This window comes from Amborella trichopoda, chromosome 5 (genome assembly GCF_054954075.1).
Source record: "Amborella trichopoda isolate Santa Cruz 75 chromosome 5, AtrichopodaSantaCruz75HAP2 v2.0, whole genome shotgun sequence".
In the NCBI taxonomy this organism is placed as follows: Eukaryota; Viridiplantae; Streptophyta; class Magnoliopsida; order Amborellales; family Amborellaceae; genus Amborella; species Amborella trichopoda.
The window spans coordinates 20,625,595-20,648,706 of record NC_142340.1 but is presented as its reverse complement, the minus strand read 5'-3'; the positions used below and the strand labels follow the sequence as shown (position 1 = coordinate 20,648,706).

Sequence of the window (23,112 nt, the reverse complement as noted above, 5' to 3'; positions counted from 1 at the left end):
CTTCCATCCTCTCTACTCCTATGCTCATCTCCTTTGTCCTCCCAAATCATCCCCTCCTTGCCCTCCCACATTCTCTGGAACCACCATCTACCGCCCACAGCAACCCCGTCCTGATCCCACCCCTCCTCTGCCTCATCCATCTCAATCCCATGACCTCCCTCCTCCTTCCTGGTTGGTATTCGCGACAGGCTCTCTCCACAAAACTCTCTAAATAGGTTCTTTCTCTCCCTGTCGCAACGACCTCCAAGTTATTCCCAAACCTTAGCTGTAGGAGACTTCCAACTGGCAAAACTGTTCCTCCTCCCTTTGTCTGACCTCGAATCTATCGCCGCTAAGCCCCGCCAAGCAAAATTCAAAGGTGCCACCCTCCCCCTCTCCCCTTGGTCTCTGGAAATTGGAGCCTTTAAACCCCAGACTGCAGATACCTTCTGGAGCCTGGGCAACTCATGTGGCCTCCTCATTGCCATCCACTGGAAATCCATGGAATATCTCCCCCATGGGCTTTATGCATGTCCTTGTCGAAACTCTTGACCCCTCGTCCATCCCCTTGACTCTCTAGATGGAGGTTGAGGGCTTGTTCTTCAAGGTGTTTTGCGCTTAGCAATAGGCCTCTCCACCTTCCCCCTCCCACTTTTGCCCAGGAGAACAGCCGACAACACCACCACAAATCCCAACCGTTGGATCATTGTTTCCCCAAATCGCAAGTCTCCTTTGACCTGCAATCGTTCATCTCCTCATCCAACGGCTCAAAAGTTTCCCCGTATCCCCATCCCGTCCATCAACCCACCCCTCTCCCCTTTGGCCACGTGTCCCCCCGTTCTCGATCCCTCTCATCGGTCCCCCATCTCTGGCAACTCCCATTTGTCATGCAGCTTCGGTTCTCGACCCATGTGTACCCTCATCTTACACCTCGACACGTCAACTCCTTGTCTGCACATGATCCTAATCATATGTCTTACTCCCCCTATGCAAGTCATCCGAGGCTTTTCTCCCGCCCATCCCCCTACCCCCCTTGGGGATTGATCCCTACCATTAATTCACATGGTCCCCCTGTAGTTAATCCCCGTTCACCGCCAATTTAATATCAATGGGTGATACTTAATCCCCTCGCAGTTAATCCCCTCTTCTGCCTTTTTTCAGGCCCCTCCCCAATACCTCCTTCCTCCTCTGCCCCCTGCCACGTCCTCTCTGCATGATCTGGAACATCCCTATCGATCCCCCCTTGGTTCAAAAGTTTCATCCCCCGTGGTGCCCCTCTCCAACTCTGTGGTGGCACTTAGCCACTCCAAAGATTCATTGCCCCATGGCCTTAGAGGCATAAAACGTCACCCCCTCCACCCTCTCACCCCCTGTTAGCCATCAAGTTGCTTCGTTCAAGCTGCAATCCCATCATACTTACCCTCATCGTCCCTTAAGCTCCGTGGCTGCTCGTTTCAGAAGTTTCCTGTGCCCCTTGTGACTCGTTTCGTGACTGGCTCACCACCCTGTTGCCCTCGTGTAAGCACCCTCCCACACCTCCAACCTGTTTGCTCGTTACCTCGGGATGGCTTATCCAGATCCTTAACCACTCGCGCTTGGCTCCTCGAATCCCTCTCCATCGTGCCCAACCCCCCTCCTCTACCCTCGTCCTTCCCAACCTTTTGGAGTCCCCCTCCCCCCCGCCCTATAATCCCCTCTCACATCCTCAGGTTTCTCCCCACCCTAGTCCGACTCATTCCCATCCACTCTTCTAGTTCAGCTCTCCCCCTTCTCTACCACCCCCTCCCCCCAATCCCCCTCGTCCTCTCCTCAACCCCCTTCTCTCCCTTCTCGTCCCTCTATATTTGCACCCCCTCTCCCCCCTGTGCCTATTCCCCCTACCAACTCCCCGCCACCATCACCTTGGTCCGCGGATTCTAACTTCATCAATGCTCTAGACTTGGCACGTGGTGATGTCCACCAGGTATGCGAGTGATGGGGCTCAAATACAAAGGCCCAAAGAAGCCCTCCATGAGTTCCTTACTGTGAACGCCTCCGGCATCTCAAGATATCCAGGAAAGGCAGTCGTTAACTTGCAAATGTGGTAGTCGACATCAACTACGACAACCAAGCTGATCCATGCTTGTCGTCTCATCTCCACCCCTCGGCTCCGAGTTAAACTCCTTTAAGACGATCGACTAGGCTAGCTCGAACCCCCCCCAACACACACACAACTTGATTATGTTAATATTGTCTTTGAATGCGTGCGGCCTTGGCAACCCCTCAAAGTGTTCGGCAATCCGGGATATAACTACTCTCCACTTCATGGCTCTCCTTGCTCTGTCTGAAACGGAAACTCCCAGCTCTATCCCTTACCCAAGTCAGACTTGTTTGGGGCCGAAAGCTAGGCCAATGGGTGGCCCTGCCAGTAACTGCGTCATCTGCTGGGATTTGGGTCGTCTGGGACCCCTCCTTATTCACCCTAATCTTATCCCACTCAGGCTCTTTCTCAACATCTGTGGTCCTTTCTAGAAATTTCGATGCATTTCAGTGGAAGTTTTTTACGATTTATGGTCCACACACGGATAATCTCAGAGAACAACTGTGAGAGGAACTCGACTTAGTGGCATCCTTATCCGCTCCATTCTGGTGTTTGGGGGGTGACTTTAATGTCACCAGATTTTCTTTTGAAAGAAATTCTAGGGCTAGAGTTAGTGTTGCTATGATCAGCTTCTTGGATTTTATATCCCGCAATCACCTCATAGACATCCCGCTGCAAGGAGCTCAATACACATGGTCTTATCATTCCTCCAGCCCAACCCTTTCCAAGCTTTATCGTTTCCTTCTCAATCCTGTGTGTGATGTATCTTTCGCATGTGCACTCTCTAAATACACCTCAGACCACTACCCGATTCTTCTAGACACCCATCTGGCCGTGAGACCCTTCAGATTCGAGTGAGCCTAGCTTAAGGAATCGGACTTCCTTCATTTATTCCCCATTTGATGGAAGTCATTCTCCCCTCCGGTTTCAGGTAGAGCAGGTTTTCAACTCCAAAAAAAGCTCCAACTCCTCAATGCCTCCATCAAGGATTGGAGTAAAAACTCGCCCAACAATTTCAGATGGCTGAATGCCTCAACTCGTGTAGCCATCCAACATTGGGACCAACTGGAGGAATTGAGGCCCCTCTCGGAAGCCGAAAGAGTTGGTAGGTTTAACCAGAAACTTGAGTATTTTTCCATCCTTGAAAAAGAAGAAATATACTGGTACCAAAGGTCGCGAATCAAATGGCTAAACTTTGGTGATCTCAATACCTCCTTCCTCAAGATCGCTAACTGTAGACGGTGGGATAATATCATCACCCCCATCAAAGTAGAAAATGCCATCTCTAAACACCTAGTTGAGCTTGAAAAGCCATCGCCGACTTCTTCCAAGATCTTTTCTTTGGCCCCCCGCCCTCGGGCCTAAACCCACCATGGGAAACCTATCTTTTCTAACTCTCCCTCTCGAGAAGGCCGCATGGCTAGAGCAACGTTTCTTAGAAGAGGAAATCCTCAAGGCTAACACAAAGGTCCCTGCCTAGATGGCTTCCCAATCACCATTTTCAGCACCTTTTGCAGTGCCCTTCGCCAGGATACCCTTGCATTCTTTGAAGAAGTCCACTCTAAGGGAATGGTTCATAAAGCCCTTAATGCCACCTTCATTACCCTAAACCCCTAGACAGAAAGGCCCGAGGAACTCAAGGACTCCTGCCCGATTAGCCTCCTAAACAGCTTGTATAAAATTTTGGCCTAAGTGCTGGCCTCTCGCCTTAGAGAAGTCCTCGGCTTGGTAATCTCCCCCCATCATGTTGCGTTCGTGAAAGATCGTCAAATTTATGACGGTGCACTAGTGGCCCATGAGTGCATTCACTCAAGGCATCTAGCCAAAACTCAGGGCCTCATTGTTAAACTTGATTGGGCTATGGCTGATGGCCATGTGGACTGGGGGGTCATCAATGAAACTCTTCTCTGAATGAGCTCTGGACCAAGGTGGAGGAGATGGATTAGGGTTGCATCTCGAGCCCCTATTCTCGGTTTTAGTCAACGGCTCACCAAGGGATTCTTCCCCTCGTCGAGGGGTTTGCGCCAGGGCAACCCACTCTCCCCCTTCCCTTGTGCCATCATAGCTGAAGTTTTCAGCCATTCCATATCCCGACTTTTTAGCAATGGCCTTCTCCGCGGCTTTAAATGCGGTTTCAATGACCCTACCATTTCGCACTTAAATATGCCGACAACACGTTGGTGTTATGCAACGTCTACCCTCAAGAAACCTACGGCCTCTACTTGTTTCTTAAGGTCTTTGAATGGGTCACAGGCTTCAAGATAAATTTAGGCAAATCAAAGATGATTGGGATAACACTCGACCCCAACATTACCCAAGCCTTGATCGAATGTTGGGGTTGCAATACTAATACCTTTCCTTCATCCTACCTCAGACTCCCTCTCTACATCGGCAAACCAAGCTTACTTCCTAGTGCACATAATCGACAAATTCGAGCGCAGGCTCACATCTTGGAAGGTCAATTCCTCTCCCTACGTGGTAGAGCAACCCTCATCAACCTTTCATGTATTCCAATTTATCAAATGTTCCTGTTCCAAATGCTGTCATTGATTCTAAACTGACTAAACCACCTGATGAAGAAGTTCCTCTGGGAAGGGGATAGCGATAAGTGCATGTTCTATCTCTTACCGTGGGATAAAATGTGCTCTCTGTGGGTTCTCGTCATACCAGTGATTTAAAAAGCGGACCGCCCAGTGCTTGGGCGGCCCGCTTAGGCGGTCCAGAAGGAATGGGTGCATCGCCCAGGCTTAGGTGGTCAAATTAAGCGGATATCCCTGGGCGCCGCGGAGGGCCTGCGCCCCTCCTAGGGGCGAAAATTCCCTTGTTGAGGGCATTTTTTGATCATTTTCTTAATACTAAAGGGGAAAAATTGTGGGCTTCAGGTTTATTTGAAACCTAAAACCCATTAGAGCCTATTTTAGAGAGAGAAAAACCACCCCACAATTTTTTTCTTTCTACTGGGCCACCCAGGTTCTGGGTGCCCGCCAAGGTTCTGGGCAGCCTGGACCCCCTCGGTCGCCTAGCGCTCTTGGGCAAATGGTGGCGGCGCTACGCCACACAATCAAATCACCTGTGGCTGTCTGTCCTTCAACAAAAATACCACCTCCATGCTACTTTTTGGCTTCCTCAGTCCAGGCCTTACAGCAAGACAAGAATCAGTTTTCTCAGGGCTAAAAACGAATAACTTATTTTTGTTTTTTGACCCCATATTGTAGGGTGGATCTCGAAAGATATGAAAGATCTCCCTCCAAGCCGTACATACGACTTCCATCAAATACGTCTTTCCACAAAATTCTATATGTATCCATGGGATTGAGTATGGAGTATGTAGTTTGCTTCAAAGCACCCTCAAGGTCTTCAAATAGAATACTCGCATTCTTGCTCCTGTCATGGCCCTCTCCTGTAATGAACCTCTTTCTCGCCCTCTTTCTTCTCACAATCAACATGCTAGAATTGGTTGCCGGAGTGTTCCATATCCTAGGGTATAAGCATGTGTGAAGCCCGACTTTCAGGAGACTTCCCCTCAGACACCAAAATTCAGGAATTCCTCGACCTTTCAGCCTCTCTAGACTCCTCATTCATTCACATCCTGGGTAAGGATAATTCCTCGACCTTTCAGCCTTTCTAGACTCCTCATACGTTCCCATTCTGGGTGAGGATAGGCTCATTTGGTGCCCCTCACCCTCGGGGTTCTTCTCGGTTTCAACTTTCTATTGCAAGCTAACCCAACCTCCTACCTTCCCATTAAACCCGTCTTCTCTCAGCCATGGCTTGGTTTCCACTTGTGCCCCCTAAGATCCAGTTCTTCAATTGGATTGCCCTCCACCAAAGAGTACTCACTGTCAACCACCTCCAGAGAAGAGGCCTCCCCATCCCCAATCGCTGCACTATGTGCTTCGAGGCGGAGGAAACTAGTGTTTATCTTTATATTCACTGCCCCTTGGTCACTTCGCTCTGGGGCTTCCTCCTTAAACTCTTCCATTGACATTGGGTAACTCCCCAATCCATCCTTTGACTTTTCTCCTCCCTCCAGCCCTACCCTTGGCCAAAGCCTGGCATTCTCCTCTGGAAGGCTTCAACCTTCACACTTCTTTGGACTGTCTGGACCGAATGTAATAACCAGATCTTCAAAGGTCAATACAAGCCTATTGAAGTACTATTTGACAAGATCAAGTCCCTGGGCACTTTTTTGGCATCCAATCACAAAATATTTAAAGGAATCGACTTCTCAGCCTTCCACCTTGACTGGTTGCCTCTACTACACCTCTCGTAGCCTAGGGTCTATCGGTCCTCTCACTGGCCTCTCCCAACTCAGGGACCATCAAATTTAGCTTTGACGGGTGCTCCCTGGCAACCCTGGACAGGCTGCGCATCGACGGTCTATTTCGGAACCATGAGGGCCATATCCTGGCCTCTCACTCCAAACCCATCGGCCACTTCGATGCACAAAGAACAGAAGCTCTCGCCCTCCTAGAAGGCCTTAGACAGTTTGACCACAGGTGGCTCTTATTCCTCATTGCCGAAGGAGACTCTTATAACATCATTTGCTGGGCTTCTTCAGCCCCCCCTACCCTTGGATCCTAGCACATATTTTCAAAGAAATTGCCCACCTCTGTTTGGGGCTGTTGATCTCCTGGAATCATGTTTGGCATGAGAGTAACTCTCATGTAGATTCTCTCACCAAAGAAGGAGCCCTCACTCTCACGACAGTAGTTTTTGGAGCCTCAGTCATCTTTTCATACTGTAGGAGTATCCTGCTCCACTCTACTAGTTTTCCTTATTCAGGGTCCCCTAAGGGGAAACCCACCTTTTTTCGGGTGTACAATGCCCCTTTATTTGGGGCAAATCTTGAAACAATTGTTACTGATAAGTAATACAATGTTAACATTCTTAAAAAAAGGTCTTCCAATGGACATTTCTCAAAGAAATGGGTGACAAGTCAATCATTTTGATGCCTCCTGTATTCCCATCTGCCCCTGTGGATGTATCATGTATCTTGGGAATATGGTATGGTTTAGGGATCTGGCCAAAAATAATGTCTATCATGTTGAAATTATCTTGAGCCTTGGTTCTGGATGCAATTTATTTTTGCAGGCAATCTGGTTAGCCACACTAATCTGTTAGACATAACTGAGAAAACAAGCTTGGGATTATCAGTTGCAATGTTCCAAAAAATGCTGGGTAGTCTTGGTCGCCCACTGCCTAGGCGCCTTGGTCAAGGAACAGGGGTAGGTGTAATACAACTATTTTAGGTCCAAATTCTGTGTAAAAAATGCATATTGAGGCATACATAATACATTAAGAATGCATAAAACATAGTCCATACATTCCATACCATTAGTCCATATAACATACACTAAGTAAAAAAATGTTTATTGGGGTCCAAAGTATTTGAGATTTGGACAATTAATTAATAACACATTAAGAAAGATAGGAAACTATAATTCAACATTCAAATTCAGGACTATACATAGTCCACAGATCATATACTCCATATTCCATAGGCCATGCACATAAGGACTAGAAAAGGGAAAGAAATAAAGACTCGAAGACTCAAAAGAGTCTTCAGTCAACATCAGAAAAAGTAGGGTCAGCTCAAGCATTGGAATCAAGCCCATCATTATCGGATTCATCTCCCTTCTCAACATAATGCTCATCCCCCTTTGTTTCTTTTGAATCTGCTTCTCCTTCCTCCCCTTCATTTGCCCTCCTTGTTTTCTGTAAAGATGATCTAGTGGCCCTTGGAGGGTTGGCCGTTGAACCTGAGGCCACCATAATCATATCCCATGTCAATCCGTCATGCCCCTTGACCTCATCATATCAACCAACCATTCCGTTGCACTCCATGTATTTTATTCTAAGGGGGTTTCTTTTTTCTCGCTTAGCAAATCTTTCCTCCAAGAGTCAATTGAACTATACATAAACTAAGTCATTTAGCTTCTTTGATTTATGCTTGTTTCTTTTCTTTGTATGAACCTATATGAAAAATTGAAAATGCACAATAAAATTAAACTAATTAATATTACAATTTACATAGTAATCAGTAATTACTAATACCAATTTATAAACTATAAACTTATAAAATAATTTAATTTTTTAAATTAAACTTAAGTAGCATGGTAAGTTAGTAACAAACATACCATCTCAAAAGTACTCTAGTTCCGGGCACAGCCGGACGAGGTAGTGGTTAGGCTCAAGATCCAAATGGCCATTTTTTGTAAGTTTGGAGTACTACACCCATGCTGGCTCCACCAATTGGTTGCAAATTGATTATGAATTGCGGTTTTATATGAAATATAAAAAACAAACAAGCATAAAACTTGAACTTGAGGGCTGGGTTAAGTACATTATTACCTAAATGAACTTTGGTCCAATGTGTAGTTATAATTTAGGGAAAATATCTCCATACCCCCTATTTTTAAGTTTTATATCTCAATAGACTCAAGGTTTCAAAACATATCTTGGGTCATAAAAATTTTAAGTTTTATATGTTTTAACCCCCTAAGCTAACTTTATCCCCTTTAAACCTATTTTTTTCCCCAAGCAAATATAAGAAAGACAAATCCTTTCTAAACACCATCATTTCGCTCTCTTCACGTGATTTTTCCTTAAATCTCTCTCTACCTATTTTTCCACTCTTTCTCCCCCCGTGTCTCTCACTCTCTGTCTCCCCCATTAGAGAGATAAAGAGGGTGAATGTTAGAGAGAGAGAAATTTGAGGGGAATATGTCACATAAAGAGAGGAAGGGTTTAGAATGAGCATGTATTTTTTATATTTGTTAGGGTTAAAAAAATAGTTAAAAGTGAGTAAAGTTAGTCAGGGGGTTAGGAGATATATTTTGAATCTTTGGGTCTATTGAGATATGAAAACCAAAAATATGGGGTACAAGGATATTTCCCTATAATTTATTAGTTCATCAATGTATATAATGTCTTGGATTTTCTGATTAGGGACTAGAACATCCTGATACTTATTAAATCCAATCATAATTGTTTCATTTGTCTGTATATCCCTATTAGCATAAAGAAAAGCTGGGGGTTCAAAAAGTTGCCAGTCGCAAGCAATGGTGGTGTAGTTGCTCATCCCACTTCTTGGGAATAAACTTCGAAACTAGCTCATAGCAGCTCTCATCATTATCCAAATTACAGGCTCTCTCTTACTAGCAACTTTCCATTGCCTGGTATATGAAGCCCATGGTGGACTTGCCACTGTCAACCATGTGGAGGACTTTGTTGAGAGGAAAAAAATACTTTAGGAGCGCCTGTCACCTCTCGCCAAAAAGCCTTAGATAGTTCACAATCTCTTATTTTCTTCCTGACTTTTGTGCTCTCCAATCATCAGATGTGTACATCTGTCTCTACTGGACTCCCCTCGAATGTATACTATTTAGACATAGGAACCAGGTAGCGAATCTCATGACCACCGGCCTCATTATCTCCTTCTTCTTTGTAAACATTATACTGAGGGTGAGGGTGAGGATGAGGGTGTGGCTATAGATGAATGATGTAACTGACTTAGCCTTCTTAATTGTCTGCAATCTCGCTCGTCCTGCCAATAAGCTCAAGCATGAGGTCTAGTGATTTAAAAAGCGGATTGCCCAGCGCTTGGGCCGCCGCTTAGGCGGTCCAGAAGGCTTGGGTGCGTCGCCCAGGCCTAGGCGGCCAAATTAGATGGGATTTGCCTGGGTACCTGGGAACCCGCCTAGGCGGGGGCTCAGCACCCAGCCCTGGGCGGCCACCCAAGGCTTGCGCCCCACCCAAGGGAGGAAATGGCTCTTGTTGAGGGCATTTTTTGGTCATTTTTTTAATATTAAAGGGGCATAATTGTGGGTTTTAAGTTCATTTGAAACCTAAAATCCATTAGAGCCTATTTTAGAGAGAAAAAACCCCAAGAAACTAGTTTTCGGTGATTTCCATAGGATGGAAGGGTTTCTCAAAGTTACCAAAAATTGATTTAAGCATCACCTATTGATATTAGATTTAGTTTTCGATGTTTTATAAATCTATTAAAGGGTTTATTAGAAAATTTTGAGTCTTTAAAAACATCTTAGAGGTGGAATTTTGGAGATCGAGCAAACAAAGTTAGCGTTATACAATTATACTTATACAGTTAGACTATAGAGACATGTTTCTTTCTACTAGGCTGCTCAGGTGCTGGGCGGCCTGGACCCCCCCGGTCGCCTAGCACTTTTTGAAACATTGATGAGGTCTATGCAATATGCTGCGCATGGTGTCCAAAAGATATGACGGTAGCTCATGCGCACCAAATTGGAGGCAATAACATTAAGAGCAACATTACATGTGAACAACCTGAATAACATGTTGCTCTGCAACCTCCTTGATGCCCTTCTCAAACACATTAAAAATGTGTGTGGCATATGGTTATCATGATAGGCATCAATAGGCCTAAAAAAAAAGTCCCTAGGGCTAGCCACCAATAATTCATTAACTTCTTCTCTTCTTGTTACTTCAGGTGCCAGTCATAATAGACCCCCACACTGAGCCCTTGAGTCCATCTGCGAGCCCACAATCTCCCTCATGATCCACACCTCTTTTTTTCAAAAGAGGCTTGGAAAACTCATATGGGTTGGGGGCTTTAACCTAGGCCCAAATTGGCCAATTGTCTCCACCAAGGTATAAAAGTTCCGTAGGCCTGCTGCTTTGAAAAGAATGCTTACCTCATAAAATCACCTAGCAATATACTAAGCAGTTCCCTCTCACTCCTCCTTGATTCTATTCTCAATGGTTTGCTTCTTGGTTTTCTCAACTGCAACCTCAGGGCCAGGCTGGGTAAGAAAAGTGTCCATAGGCCCCCTAACCCGAGATCTCTTAGGTCCCCAGATCCAATTACAACCCCCTTACCTTTATTAGATTGGGACAAATCAAGCTGCTTCACCTCATCACCCCCCTCATCACTCTCATCATCATAAAAAACATGAACCCTAACTCATAAATCTACTGTGCATGCCTCTTTTCGTCTTTTTTCCTTTTTACTCAATTCATATAATATCTAATCTCCTCCTTAATCTCATCGGAATCGTTTTACAAGGGCAACATCCCCCCTAATATCGACAAGATGTTGCTTGAGTCGGTTTATACCTCCATTGGTATCTCTTTCACAATTATTACATCTAATGCAATTTTTATCTTGAGGATTCGGTTTATAACCGTATTTCCAACCGAGATTGCCACTTCTAGTAGAACTCAAAGAAGACATTTTGAAATAACGAAAGCAATCTCAAATACAAAGTCTTTTCACTAACCTAGATTGCTTGATCTTCAATCTTTCCACCTTCAAGATGTTGTCCAATCTCAAAACCCTCTAATATGGTTCTAAAATCAACAAAATCAAATCTAAACCAAAAGGATAATGTTTGGATTGATTTTTCAAGACTTTGAATTACTCGATCGATCATACAAAAATGCAAAGTGCAGCTTTTTTCTAATTTTTTTTTCCCTCTAAAAGGTAAATAAAGGGGTTTAGGTCACAAAACAACTTAAACCCCACCCAACCTCCCCCCCCCTCCAACCTTTCCTCACTATTTAGGGGGGAAAAGGACTAAATGCCCCTCCATAGGGGCATTTCCACGCTTAGGCGGGCACAATCCTTGGGTGCCCGCCCAGGGCTAGGCATTGGGCCCCTACCCAGTACCTAGAATGGGTGGCTAGGTCTGGGTGATGTGCCAGGACCCCTAGTTCATTTAATTTTTTCTATATTTTCTTTCAATTAATATTTCATGTTTTCTACATGCATGGAAAGTTTCATTTTGAATATCATCATAAAGATGTCTATTTCCTGCAGATCTTGTTGACTCATTTCTCAAAAGCTACTAATGTCCTTTTGAATTTTTACAGGTTCCTCCGGTTGCAGTCTTTCCTAATTGTATTCTGCAGATGAAAGTACTTAAACCATTCCGCAGTCAGGTTGTTGGCTGTAATTCATTTTATCAAATTCCCATTTTGATGCAAATGCTGCTATACTGAACCTAAACTAGTACAGGTGGGTGGTACAATCTTGGCAGGAAAGCTTGCATTAGAAAGGGGTTGGGCCATTAATGTTGGTGGTGGTTTTCATCACTGTTCATCAGATAAAGGTGGCGGATTTTGTGCATATGCAGATATAACTCTCTGCGTTGAATTTGCATTTACACGTTTAGGTGTTTCACGGTAGGTAGCTTGCTGCTTGAAAATTTTGAGATGGGGTTTGTATCATACACATTTACTTGTGTGTCTTTAGATTGTACTACCTGAAAATTATATTACTGGAAATCTTTCATTTATGTTTTTGTATTCTCTTCAATCTTGTGCAGGGTCATGATTATTGATCTTGATGCACATCAAGGGAATGGCCATGAGTGGGACTTTGCTAATGATGGTGGGCCCTTGCCTCTTATCTTGTGTTTGTACATTCTTTAACTTTCATAGTTTGTTGGATATGTTTCTTGCATTTGCATGCAGAAGTTCTTTTGTAATATGAAGGGCAATTTCTTGCTAACAGGAAGAGTTTATATTTTTGATATGTACAACAGGAACATTTACCCCCATGTGAGTTTCTATTTTTATCATTTCCCATCACTCTTAGTTTCTTTTCTTATTGCTTTTTGGGGTCGATGAACGAAATATTTTATGCTGCTTGGTGCTTCTTGTTGTTTATGAATTGTGTCTGTCTTTTGTCTTTTGTGAATGTGCCCTTTTTCACTTTAAATTCAAAAAGATCCTTTTTAAGCATTTGCAATTCTATTTTAGGATTTTGAGGCCAGGAGATTCATTGATCAAAAGGTTGAACTGCAGGTAATTCATTAACAACATGCTCATTTAGTCAATTCGTAGCTATTGCATGAAATGGTTTGGGCTAACATTTTAACAAAAGGATCAGTGTCCATTCGGAAAACCATTCGGAAAACCGGGTCGGATCGGTAGGCGTGGCAATGGACCCGACCAGACCCGGGACCCGATGGGTAGACCCGACCTTCCGGGTATGGGTTCAAATTTTGGACTTGAAAGGTCGGGTCCGGGTCCAAACTCTAGACTTGAATACTATTCGAGTCCAGCGAGAATTGACCCGAATTATATGGGTATATGTGGGTATTCATAAATGTTGCCAATACGTTTGTTTCTTAGGAATTTCCTATTATTATGTAAAACAGTAAGAGATGTGGGTACATACGAGTATTCATAGATGTTGTGCAATATTGTAAATGTTGCCAATAATATGGGTATATGATGGTAAAAAAAAGGGCAAAAAAAAAAGCAGCTCATAGTCATAGGGTGGCAATGGACCTGACCATACCTAGGACCTGACGGTTAGACCAGGCCTCGGGTTTGGGTGTGGGTCGAAAATTTGGACCCAAAAGGTCGGGTCTGGGACCAAAATCTGGACTCGAATTCCATTCGAGTTCGGGTTCGTGTCTAGCTAGACTCAACCCGTTGTCACCCCTACGGCTTGGAGATCAAAATCGGAGAATGGCCAGATCCGGCCTTAAAAAATTTCAAAAAGTTACTAAAACTTATTATAAATATTGTCATTTGAGTTTTTAAGAAAAAAATGGGAGTATGCATTATCAATTTTTATTATTTTGCAAAAATACGTGAATATTGAGATGCTGTCTTCTGCTTGAATGTCTATTGATCACATTCCAGTTGTGTTTCTGCTCATCATTTCATGAGACTTTTCTCTCTCTGTTTTCTAGAGATGATGAGGGAGGAAATGTTCATTTTGAGGTGGGTCAAAGCTCTTATGATCTCGATTTTCATGCATTTGATGTTGTTTGTAATGTGATAAAGAAAAATTGATATTTTGAGGTGGGTATATGCCATTTGAATTTTGAAAGAATGATATGGTAGCAAAAAGTCTAGCCTCTTTGGTCTTTGTTTCCCCCTTGATTTGGAGCAAACTTTTTCTATTTATTTCTTAATTGTTTTATTTGTTTTTTGAACTTGGGAGAATTTGATCACTGGCGAGCTATTGTCCCTAAATTATGTATGCTATTGAAATAGAGATTAATGCTGAACCAAATTTGGTTGGTTGAATGGGAATGCTATATGGCGATATGTTGCCATAAAAATAGAACTATATCGGGCCACTATGTCGTAACTCTTTGGCTTGAAATGTATGCTATATTTTTTTTTAAATTTCAAAGCATGCATTGAAGTTATTTTGAAAACCTTGATGCTATAGTTTCCAATCGTGAAAAACATTTGTAATACTATTTTTAAAACATGTGTTCTATTTTTAAAACCTTGATGCTATTGATCAACAGTTGAACAATTAATTTTTAGTTTTTAAAAATATGACATATAAAATGCTATTTTTATAAGCTGCAACGACCAAATTTTTCGTGGGCCATTGATAGATAGAAAGGCCATTTATAATATGCTTTCCAGGACATTTATTGCGGGGGTTTGCATGCCAAAACACATGGGGAACTTTCAGTCCCACATCTAAAATGTGGAGATAAATGGGGAGGGTACGCAGGTATAAATCAGGGGGAAGCACGGGCGATATGGCATGCCTTGGGGCTCGCGACTGCCCAATGTGAAAAGTGGGGTGGGCCACCTGCCACTTTTTTTTTTTTAAATTAAAAAATTTATGAAAAAAAATAATCTAAGCGAAGTTAAAAACTTGCTGGTTTAATAATTAAAAAATAAAAAAAATTAGAAAGTGGGAGCCGGTTCTTATTGGTTCTCTATCAGAACTGGCCAGTTCTATCAGATAACGGGTACAGACTGGGTTGAACTAGCTGGTTCTGTGGGGGACAGGGCTGGATCCGATATATTACGAGATCTGGAAGAGTCAGGACGATTCCCGATTTGGATCGGTCGATTTCGATCCGGATCAGCGATTTTTCAAACATTGGTTTGGGTATTATGGTTGTATCATACATTTCTTGTTCTGAAGAAGATTCATTGCTGGCTTATCTTGCAGTCTGGAACCACCACAGAGGAGTACTTGGAAAGGTTAAACAAAGAGCTTCAGGTGAATTGAGTGCTCTTCCTGGAATGCTTTCTAGCACTTTGGTTCAGTGAAGCACAACATTACGTGATAATGCATTTACTCGAAATTTTGGCTGCAGCTCTATTGGCGGTCATACATTTTACATCTGGACTAAGCCTAGACTCCATTTGTCTTTCTTTCTTTTAAAGTAGATTTAATTATGTTTCATTGACATATAATCGCATATTAGATTCCGAATCTTGACATCTGGCCCAGCCTCTATCCTGGTATCCAATAATATGCTGAGAAGTAGACGACTGCATACGAAAGATGACTGCATACGAAATTGTGTTAATATGATTCTTCTTAGATCAGGCACTTTCAATCCCAAGAAAGTGCTTTATTTATCCAAAAAAGGAAATATCCATTAAGCGCTTAAACTTAAATCCTTCATCTAAGAGTATAAATTTTTTGGAGAGCCTGTTTCATGATGAATCCTGGCCCATGATTGTAATATTGTGATTGTTGACAAGAATATGAGACATGTTTGTGATGTGGAAGTGAAACTTTCAAGCCTTTCCAGAAACCAGCCTTTTCCACCACATTCGGCATTTCATCATGGTGCTTATTTGACCCTTATAATATCTCCTTTTTTGACTTGGGGATTGTCCTGATGACTTCTGATCCAGTTGCATATTGTCTTCCCTTTAAGATCTTCTGTACACATGCAACTGAAATGAGGTTCAACATTTTACAGTCCATCAATCCCGATGGCTCCTGATCCAGTTGCATATAGTCTTCCCTTTAAGATCTGCTGTACACATGCAACCGAAATGAGGTTCAACATTTCATAGTGCAAATATTAAAAATTACTTCTGTGATTGTTTTTTTAGTAAATGGAGAAATATTTTCTGCACAGTAAAACCATATCACTTGGAATAATGTTTTTCTTTCTTCAATGGACCCTATTGTGCTTTGTATCCCTTGGTCTGAAAAGTTTTGCATGATCTTGTAAGCTTATCAGCAACCAATGGATCCTTGGGGAATTCCATGGCTATATTTATGCCTGAGAATATAATTAGCAGCTTTCAATCAAGAAATGGTCAATCCTCTCTCTCTCTCTCTCTCTCTCTCTCTCTCTTTGGCTTTTTGAGAGAAGGTTGACTGTATTAATAAGTAGAAAGTTGAGACAAAAACCCCAATATGGCAACCCACAAGACCGGTTGCTCTATAAAAAAAGGGGTGTAGAAAAGGAAAACAATAAAAAAAGAAAATATATGGCAACGCACAAGGATGGCTGCTTTATACAGAAACGTTTTGACAAGGAAATAACAATAACTATGAGGAAACAATCCTCAAGTGGTGGTCTGAGCCAAAAAATATGAAAGTACGGGAGGTCCAGATAGGAGAAAGAAATAAGGAAGACCATGACTAGACCTCAAGGCTGTAAAAGTGAAGGCGATGGTCCTGCAGCTGCTCCTTCCTTGGCCGCTCTGTCAGCATTGGTTTTTACTTCCCTCAGAATGTGGTTGAAGTTTACCTAGGTTGCCCTGCAAAGAAGAGATATATGCTCGAAGAGGGGTGCCAATCTGCAAGGTGTTGGGGCTTGATTTGCAGCCCATGATATCACATTTCGTGAGTCTCTTTCCACTATTAAGCTTTCTACATTGCAGAAGACCCCAAGGGTGCATTTGAGGCCTTCTAGGATAGCTATTGTTTCAATCATGGTGGAGTTAGTGTACGCAACGAAGCCTAAGAAGGGTAGATTCTTGAAGACATGGTCAGTGAGGCTACCCCCAAAACCTGAGGGATCAGGGTTTCCGAGGGAGTGTCCGTCGACATTGAGTTTGAGGGTCCCCTGATGGGGTAGGGGGATCTAAATGGCTCGGCGGGGTGGAGGCCTCGGGGAGAAGTGATGGATGTTCCCCCAATTTGACAGGAAATTAGAGGAGCCTAGAATGCCACACAATGCCAATCTCTTATACCAAAAACAAAAGACAGTTTTGATATTGTCCCAAATGGTGTGTGGGACTGCGTGCTTGAAAGATGTGGCATTTCTTTCTTTCCAAGCAACCCATAACAAGGCAAAAACCAAGGCCATCCAAAGATTCTGCCTAGTTTTTGAAGGGGAAGGGAAAGGAAAGTCGTGAACAGCCACTGGATGGTCTGTGGAGTTACCCAAAACAAACCAAAAAGATGGAGTTCGGACCATGGAGTTGTGGTAGCCTGATTGTGGAGGAAGAGATGGTCCGCTGTCTCTTCATCTGGCAAGCACATAACATTGCATTTTTTTGCAAGTGGTAACCCTCTTTCGGAGCTGGTCACTGGTTAAAACCCTCCTTTGGGCCCAATTCCAGGCGAAGGTCTCTGAATCCTAGGGGGAATGGGAGCGGACCAAATCATCTTAAAGATAGGGTTCAAAGGAGGTCTATGCCATTGGGAGAAGACACCATAAAGATCCCGTTAAGCACTGGGCTCTATACAAGGAAGTTGTCTCCTTCTAGGGTGAGGAAGAGACCATGGAGTAGCTCTAAAAGGAATGGCTAGGTGGGCATTTTCATTTTCAGTGAGTCCTAAAAACAGGGGCCCTAACAATAGAAAAACTCATTCGATCAACATTGTCTGATACTAGGCTATCCCCGTTTGTAGCCATGGAGAGAAGGGAGGGGAAACATTTGGCTAGATTTTGATTTCCTATATAGTGTATTTCCAGAGCTTGACTCTATTTCCCTGAACACTTTGAACCTTAACCATGTTATGAAATGGGATCTACTCTTGGCTGTACTGGTCCAGGCCCCAGAGACAAAAGGGCCAAGGAAATTGGGGAACCAGCCCCCTTCTTCGATGCCTTATTTTCCATAAATGAAACTCCTCCAAAGGTGTACATTACTCACTGGAAATTTCCATCACCATTTTCCCAACAGGATTAAAGTCTTGCAGTCTCCTGATGCCTGGCCCCCATGCTGCCTTGGTCTACACACTTATCCCAAGAACTTAGGTGGAATTTATGCTCTAACTACTGCATGACCACAGATGCCACAGAGCTAGACATCTGTAATAGGGGTATGAAATAGATAAGCATGTTTGTAAGGTAGCTTTTTTAGGGCAATCCTGGACCCCAGGGAGAGAATACTAGAAAAATGTATGTCATTTGTGTACTGACAATTTATGAATAGTAGAAAAATGTATGTTATTTTTGTCTTTTATTACCGATTTTTTGTGCAACATCCTCAAAATTAAATATGAAGCAACTAGATCAACCTTATAGTAAACATACTAAGTGAAGGTTCTAGTTGAACGACACATCATTGGTGCTAATAATGCACTTGCCAATAGGTTTCTCTATAATAAAATGAATGGAAGATATGTTAGTAATTTCCATGGAAAATACTTATATTTATTTTATAACAATATATTTTTAGCCAAAAAAGAGTATTGTAAGTTTAATCAATCTTTAATTTTTTTAAGAATGTTTTGGAATTTTTAGCTGAAAGAACCAAAATTTACTTAAATATGGGACCAAAGTGGAATGAAACATAGTGTGCTGTACTTATTTGGATTTTCATAAAAGGAAAAGGATACAAATGGAACGTTTATTTGGTTAAACTAAACTTTGTGAATTCAGAAGGGCTTTTTCTTTCTTATGTGCAAGAGGGAACGACTCTTTGGTCAAAGGGCTTTAACCACAAGAATATGGTTGTATTTTTACTGACAAAAACAAACAGTTGGAACATTGCAACGCTGTTAAGTTTGACTCATGAGGGTGCTTCACTCTAAGTAGATGTCAATGAATGATTTCGTCATTTTGTCCATAAAGGGAACACCTAGTTGATTTTTGTAATCTCCTATAGAAAGTTATTTCCATTTCCTGTTCTCTTTGACTTTGCTATTACAAATAATGCTCACAGAAGAAGATGGCAAGCATTATCATCCCATATTGATAACCTTCTCAATGTCCTTTATAATTTTCCCATAAATTTTCAGGTCGCCCAATCTGCATTTGATCCAGAGTTGGTTATATACAATGCAGGAACTGACATCCTAGATGGTGATCCCTTGGGCAGATTGAAGGTATCTTTTGTCTAATCGAGTTATATGTAATATTTGGTCCTATGATTCTTAGGTGGCTTAATGGGTACATACATGGAAACATATATACATACACACGTACGTACATGAATACATATACATACATACATACATACATACATATATGTTCATACTTACATACATGTGTACTTTCATATACATACTATCGCAACTCTAATGAAACTTGAGCTGGAACTGTTGGATGTTAGTAGAGGCATTTTTAAAAATTAACCCCCCTCAATATGTTGGCTATTCGCATGGTGCACTGCTTCACAGGATGCAATCAAATCTTCATTTTTCGCAAACAAGATGTCAATTTGAACCATCTCTTGGATGTCTCCTAAGAAATTCGAAAAGATTTCTTGTAATTCTTATCGTGCTACAGTCTTCTTAGATTTTAGGTTCAAACAGGAATGTTGAGAGTACTTGTAGTTTTGGTATGGTCACCTAGGGACTATTGAGGACAGTCATAATTTGATATGTTTCTTACTAGTGCTTCTCCACTCCAAGATTAAATCCAAGCTTACCGTCTAAATAAGAGAAATTCAGTTTCTCCGAAAAGCATAGACGAATCTCTCTGAATAATTTGTCATGTTAACCATAGGGTTAAGAGTTGAGATATTTTTGGGCTTTTTCCATTCTGTCACTTGGACTTTGAGAATTGAAGATACATGGTGCTTTCCTGACTCTTTTGCCTATCACGGATTATACTGCTCTATGAGTTCTTGCAAGCTTTTGTGTGTTGGGGTCTTCTTGACCAAGCTGTGATAGCCATGAGTGATATTGTACTTCTATTTGGTACACATCCAAGCTTGCTGTCTGAGCATTTCCTCATCATGTGTGTCCTTTACGAGGTTCGTTATGTATTTATTCATATGCTTGCGAGTCGCCTTAATGTTTATATTCAGTATTTTCTGAAGTTCGAAAAAAACTAACTTCATATTTTGAGTATTCTGTCTCATTTCCTATTCATGGTAAACCTAGAGATAGGAGATTTGGGCAATCTTAGCCACTTCTTGCCTCCTATAATTCCTGAATATGATTCTTTCCCATTAGTTCTAGGATGCACTTCATGCTAAATGTTGCCATAGGTCCAACACGCGTTAGTCAATTTAAATTTCCATATTCATAATTTATATAGTAAGTTCCTTTATTCTTTGTTTATTTCTAGGACCCCTGTAATTTTATGTCATCCATCTAGACTCTTCAGTGGACCCCAGTAATTTGTTTTTCTTTATTAATGTCATCCATCTAGATTCTTCATGTTTTCTTGTCCATCAATATTTGAGATATGGGATCCCATAGTACATGGGTATCCTAATGTTGAGGCACAAACAGGCATCCAATGATGAAGTTTGAGATATTCTGGGATGGGGAAGTACATTTTATAGCAAATGAGCATCTCCTCCATCCATCTTGGCAATGGACAAATTTCTTTTGCTTGAAAGAGAAATTGCAAACCTTGAATGGAAGATTGAGTCAGTTGTTTGGATGGGTGGTATTGATGATCATATATTTGTGTGCACATGCCAGCGTTTGAAATATCGAACTGGCCATGAAAATCGGCCAAGGGCTGGTTCCGAGTAATAAGTAAACTGGCCTGTTCAACCAGCCTAACCGGGCTGGTCCCTGTCGGTCAAAAAAGTGTTAAAAAAAATTAAAAATACAAAAAAAATCTAAAAAAATATGAAAACCATATTTAAAGCATGATTAAGCAAAGCCCATCCAAATGAAGTTGAAAAATAGTGAAAAAGAATGTATTTTAAAAAAATTGATTTGTACCTACAGGTATTTTTTGAAATTTTCTAAAAAGATGGGAAAATGTAAAAATAAATATTCATGGCCAAAATACTTTCCAATATTTGCCAAAATGATAAAAAAACATTAAAAAAATGCAATACAAATAAAACCCATATTTTTTGGTGATTTTATAGAAATGTTTTTTTTTAATTTTTTAAAATACCCCGCCAGTCCATCAAAAGAGGCCAAAATCAGATCAGCTAGTGCCCAGCTCTGGCTTGACCGTCCAGTTCCGAGTTAAACCGGCCGAGTTGGCGAGTGGTAGCACATACACAATGTGTGTTACATAAAAGAAAGAAGGTAGGTCACCTTGGTTTGTTTCTGGGAAAAATTTTATGTGTTTCCATTGACCTTATACAAATCAGTTGAGCTACTAGTTCAAAGCCTAAGGCATTTTTTTTCATAGTTATATTAAAATTTTAGGGAACATATCTTTAAAATGGTCAAATGATCTCAAGAAATCACCTATGTTGTCAAATTAACAAACTTTTCAATGCAGCAATTACTATGATAAGATTATTCATTGAAGTGCCTCAAAAATTGTAAAAAAAAAGGGTCCAAAATGCCCTTTTTTTGGTTTCGAATCTTGAATGAGCAAGGCTGTTCTGGTAATTTGGCCCATGATATAGTTGGTCCAAATCACCAAAATGCCCCTGCTTCTTGTAGATTATGAACTTGGAACAAGAGGTTTTATTTAAACAGACATATGTTATGGGTCTGGAACTCGAAACAAGCGATGATAGTTTTATTATTTGTCTTAAGCCTCTTACATTGAGTCAAATGGCATAAATATTTTATGCTTTTTAGGTTTTAAGAAATGAACCAGACACTTCAGTGAAAAAAACCATGTTTAGGTTGGGAACGCAAACAAGTTGGGATGTTTATGTTATTTAGCTCAAGTCACTTAGGTGGGGTCAAAAGCACTCTAATTTGTTTTGAATCCAAACCACCCTATATAGGGGCATTTTTTTTTTTAATGAAATAATTAGAGTATTCAAGAAAAATAGTCTTTTAAAAGTAACCACCTTGGAAATAGAATGATTGATTTACCACTGCAGTAATTTTTTGAGGTGGTTCGAAAATTTAAGTGATATTTTACCTTATTTTACATCCTACTAATGAAATACCCCATTTGCAGGTTAGCCCACAGGGCGTTATTATCCGGGATGAAAAGGTGTTTTGTTTTGCACAAGAAAAGAGAGTACCACTTGTCATGGTTACTTCAGGTCAGTTCTATTAAAATCCTCTCTCCCACTACCTTGTTCTTCTAGTATCTTTGTGATCACAAGACTAGAGTTTTGACTCTAGTCAATATTTCAGGTGGGTATATGAAGACCAGTGCACGAGTAATAGCAGATTCAATATCAAATCTCCATAATAAACATTTGATAGACTTGGATGGTACCTTGCAATAAAGATAGAAATATTTATATGCCATATTCCCTTTGTGAATTTGCCCTTTATTCATAGAATAAGTGAACGTAAAGTGACGATGTCAAAGTAGAACAGTTACTGAGTTTTAATACTATGGATGTTTCCATAGTCCCTCTAATTCATAGTTGTCAATGATAAGAATTGACGTTTTTTTCCTTTTTTTTTGTTCAAGTTGATGAATCTTGTTTTTTTTTTTTTCTTTTTGTTTTTCTGGTATTCGCGTTTTCTGCTTTTGGAGAGCCTTGGATTGAGCCGAATACCACAGTGACCCCTTAAGGTTAGTCAACGAGGTGTGGAACTCGACAAATGTTGTTATTATGATGCATTTTAGCACTGTTGTTTTGGATATGTAACTTGGTTCCCTGATCCCTTTAACATAAGAGTTTTCAGCTATGACCAGGCTCGTAATTTATCATCCACTATGTATCCCATCTCTTTAAAGTTATTCATATTGAAAACCAAGATGAGAGACTGCCTTTCGAGCTGAGATATTTACTTGTTTTTTCTCCTTGTTGCTGCCTGTGAATTATTTAGGGTGCTTGCTGATGACACTCACAAAATGCTTTTCAATTGCTAATGTGTCAAGGGTAATTTATTAATTAGGTAAATGATTTGGTGCAAGGTGGACTTAGAGATGATGTGAGGGCACGAAAGTCCTCTAAAATTCTATTTGGAAGATGGACTGAGGACCCAAAACACCTCCGGATCACCTGTATATCCATTTACGCAACCAAATGTTGAATTTTCTCTAAAAATGGTGAATCAACAGAATCTAAGAAACAATTAAAAATGGATG

The 23,112-nt window shown here is 41.4% G+C and overlaps 1 protein-coding gene across 9 annotated transcripts in view; it reads left to right on the top strand.

Annotated features, from left to right (window-relative positions):
• The window catches only part of HDA2 (histone deacetylase 2), a 28,573-nt gene extending 5,795 nt beyond the window's left edge, over positions 1-22,778 (top strand). For 2 of the 9 annotated variants that reach the window (XM_088866317.1, XM_088866323.1), the window contains exons 5-13: positions 11,915-11,983; positions 12,060-12,226; positions 12,370-12,434; positions 12,558-12,604; positions 12,806-12,850; positions 14,985-15,035; positions 18,978-19,064; positions 22,021-22,108; positions 22,555-22,778. In XM_088866317.1, the coding sequence (XP_088722443.1) occupies positions 11,915-11,983; positions 12,060-12,226; positions 12,370-12,434; positions 12,558-12,604; positions 12,806-12,850; positions 14,985-15,035; positions 18,978-19,064; positions 22,021-22,108; positions 22,555-22,592 (657 nt within the window). In that variant the 3' untranslated portion in view covers positions 22,593-22,778. Of the gene's footprint in view, positions 1-11,914; positions 11,984-12,059; positions 12,227-12,369; positions 12,435-12,557; positions 12,605-12,805; positions 12,851-14,984; positions 15,036-18,977; positions 19,065-22,020; positions 22,109-22,202; positions 22,473-22,554 lie in introns of those variants that run through there. The other 7 variants (XM_011628943.3, XM_088866322.1, XM_088866319.1 and 4 more) reach the window with 5 other exon arrangements.
• Positions 22,779-23,112: the final 334 nt, after the last annotated feature.